Source organism: Austrofundulus limnaeus, unplaced genomic scaffold (assembly GCF_001266775.1).
Source record: "Austrofundulus limnaeus strain Quisiro unplaced genomic scaffold, Austrofundulus_limnaeus-1.0 Scaffold547, whole genome shotgun sequence".
Classification (NCBI taxonomy): domain Eukaryota; kingdom Metazoa; phylum Chordata; class Actinopteri; order Cyprinodontiformes; family Rivulidae; genus Austrofundulus; species Austrofundulus limnaeus.
The window spans coordinates 305,390-307,040 of NW_013952949.1; the positions used below are offsets into that span (position 1 = coordinate 305,390).

At 40.1% G+C, this 1,651-nt stretch overlaps 1 protein-coding gene across 1 annotated transcript in view; it reads right to left on the minus strand.

Annotated features, from left to right (window-relative positions):
• Positions 1 to 670: 670 nt before the first annotated feature.
• sox19b (SRY-box transcription factor 19b) overlaps positions 671 to 1,651 on the minus strand; it is a 14,483-nt gene continuing 13,502 nt past the window's right edge. Inside the window, exon 2 of the mRNA XM_014026354.1 lies at positions 671 to 1,423. Within this exon, the coding sequence (XP_013881808.1) occupies positions 1,186 to 1,423 (238 nt within the window). The 3' untranslated portion in view covers positions 671 to 1,185. The remainder of the gene's footprint in view (positions 1,424 to 1,651) is intronic.

A 1,651-nucleotide genomic window follows, 5' to 3' on the forward strand; every position in this document is an offset into this window, starting at 1 on the left:
CAAAGAACATGAGTATGTTGCTTTGAATTTACTCAACTCAGTTAAGTGGAACCAGGTCACATAACATGGTTAAGTAAATCCAACATTTCATTTTTAGAGTGCTGTTAGCAAAAGATTTATGAACCCATTTGTTTCCAGTGCATATTTGGGAAGCTCTGGGCYTGTAATAACAGTCAATTACATCCAATGAGTTTTTGCAGCATGAAACACACAAAAAATATATATATCTGCAGTTGTAAAAAAAATGTTTTCTCACCCAAAAAAAAAAAAAAATTCATCCAAAAACCTTTTTGTAAAGGTTCAGAAAATAACTCATCTTAAATCATCAGTGAATCAAAATCAACCATTCAGTTTTGCTGAACAGATTATAGAAAACATTTCAATATAGAAAATGAATAAAACTGCTGACTAAAAACAAAGAATCATACACATGGTCTGAAAATAAACAACTGTACATAAACACGCAAAAATCTAATCTACAACTATGGCAAAAACAAAACTGCTACAAGCAGCGGCACAGAAAGGGTGAACAGACCTCCTGCATGATGATGCAGTTTGGATGTTTCCACAGTTCTGGTTCCTGTGTAAGAAGCACATATGGTCCCACTGGTGCCGTTTAAAAATCAGCCCCCAGAACTTCAACTGGCATAAATTCAAGACATAAAATTCATTTTAAAAAGTTCCCAGGTTGTGCATTTTATTTGTTGACACCATTCATAATCATCTTCATAATCAAAGAGCAGATACAGAAGAAACAAGCTGTTTTCTGGAAGACTTCAGGTGATCAGGCAGCCACAGGCTGAGATGGTAACGGCAGTCCTCAGGTAGTTTGTCTTGGTTCTTTGAATTACATAGTCTGTTGGTTTTAAGATGTTCCTCAGATCAACAAGATGTGCACAAGAGGAAATGAGTTGGACTAAGCACTGAAAGGTCTGTAATCAAGGCTGCTTGTGACTGCAGTGGTTCAGGATCCAGTGAAGAACCAATCCCTTTCCTATCAAGCACAAACCTGAGAGTGAAGTCTCCTTTAGTACGGGTCAATGAGGAACAAATCATAAATCAAACAAATCTGAGGATTTGTCCCTTGAAGATTTTCCAACATCATGTGACCCTGCTGCATTTCCCACCTGATTCTCATGTCAGCTCCTTCACACCCCAGCCCACCTCCAGAATCCCACTGCAGTCCTAGATGTGTGTGAGTGGGACGGTTCCAGTGAGGTAGTGCTGCTGGACACTGGCGTAGCTCCTCTGTGCAGTTGCAGGGTCAGAGGAATCCCCTCCTGGTCCAGGAATGTACATGCTGATCATGTCCCTGAGATCCCCCTGCAGAGCTCCTCGGTGGTGGTTTGGCGTCCCTGCTGAGGGGGAGTGGGACACGGTGACCGGGCTCAGCTGCTGTGGACTGTTGCTGTACGACATTGGACTGTAATGAAGAAAATAAAAGAGCCATGTTTTAGTACAGCGACTCCAACACCCCAGGTTAAATCACTGTCTTTTGTGAGAGTTACTATTGGATTGATTGATGATGCCTTTATTGTCAATGTACAGAGCACAATGAAATTACATTTAAAGGGATCCCCGATTAGTTGTAACATTAGATTTTATTTAATAAACATACATTTTAACTGTAAAATAAAGACTGTAAAAATAC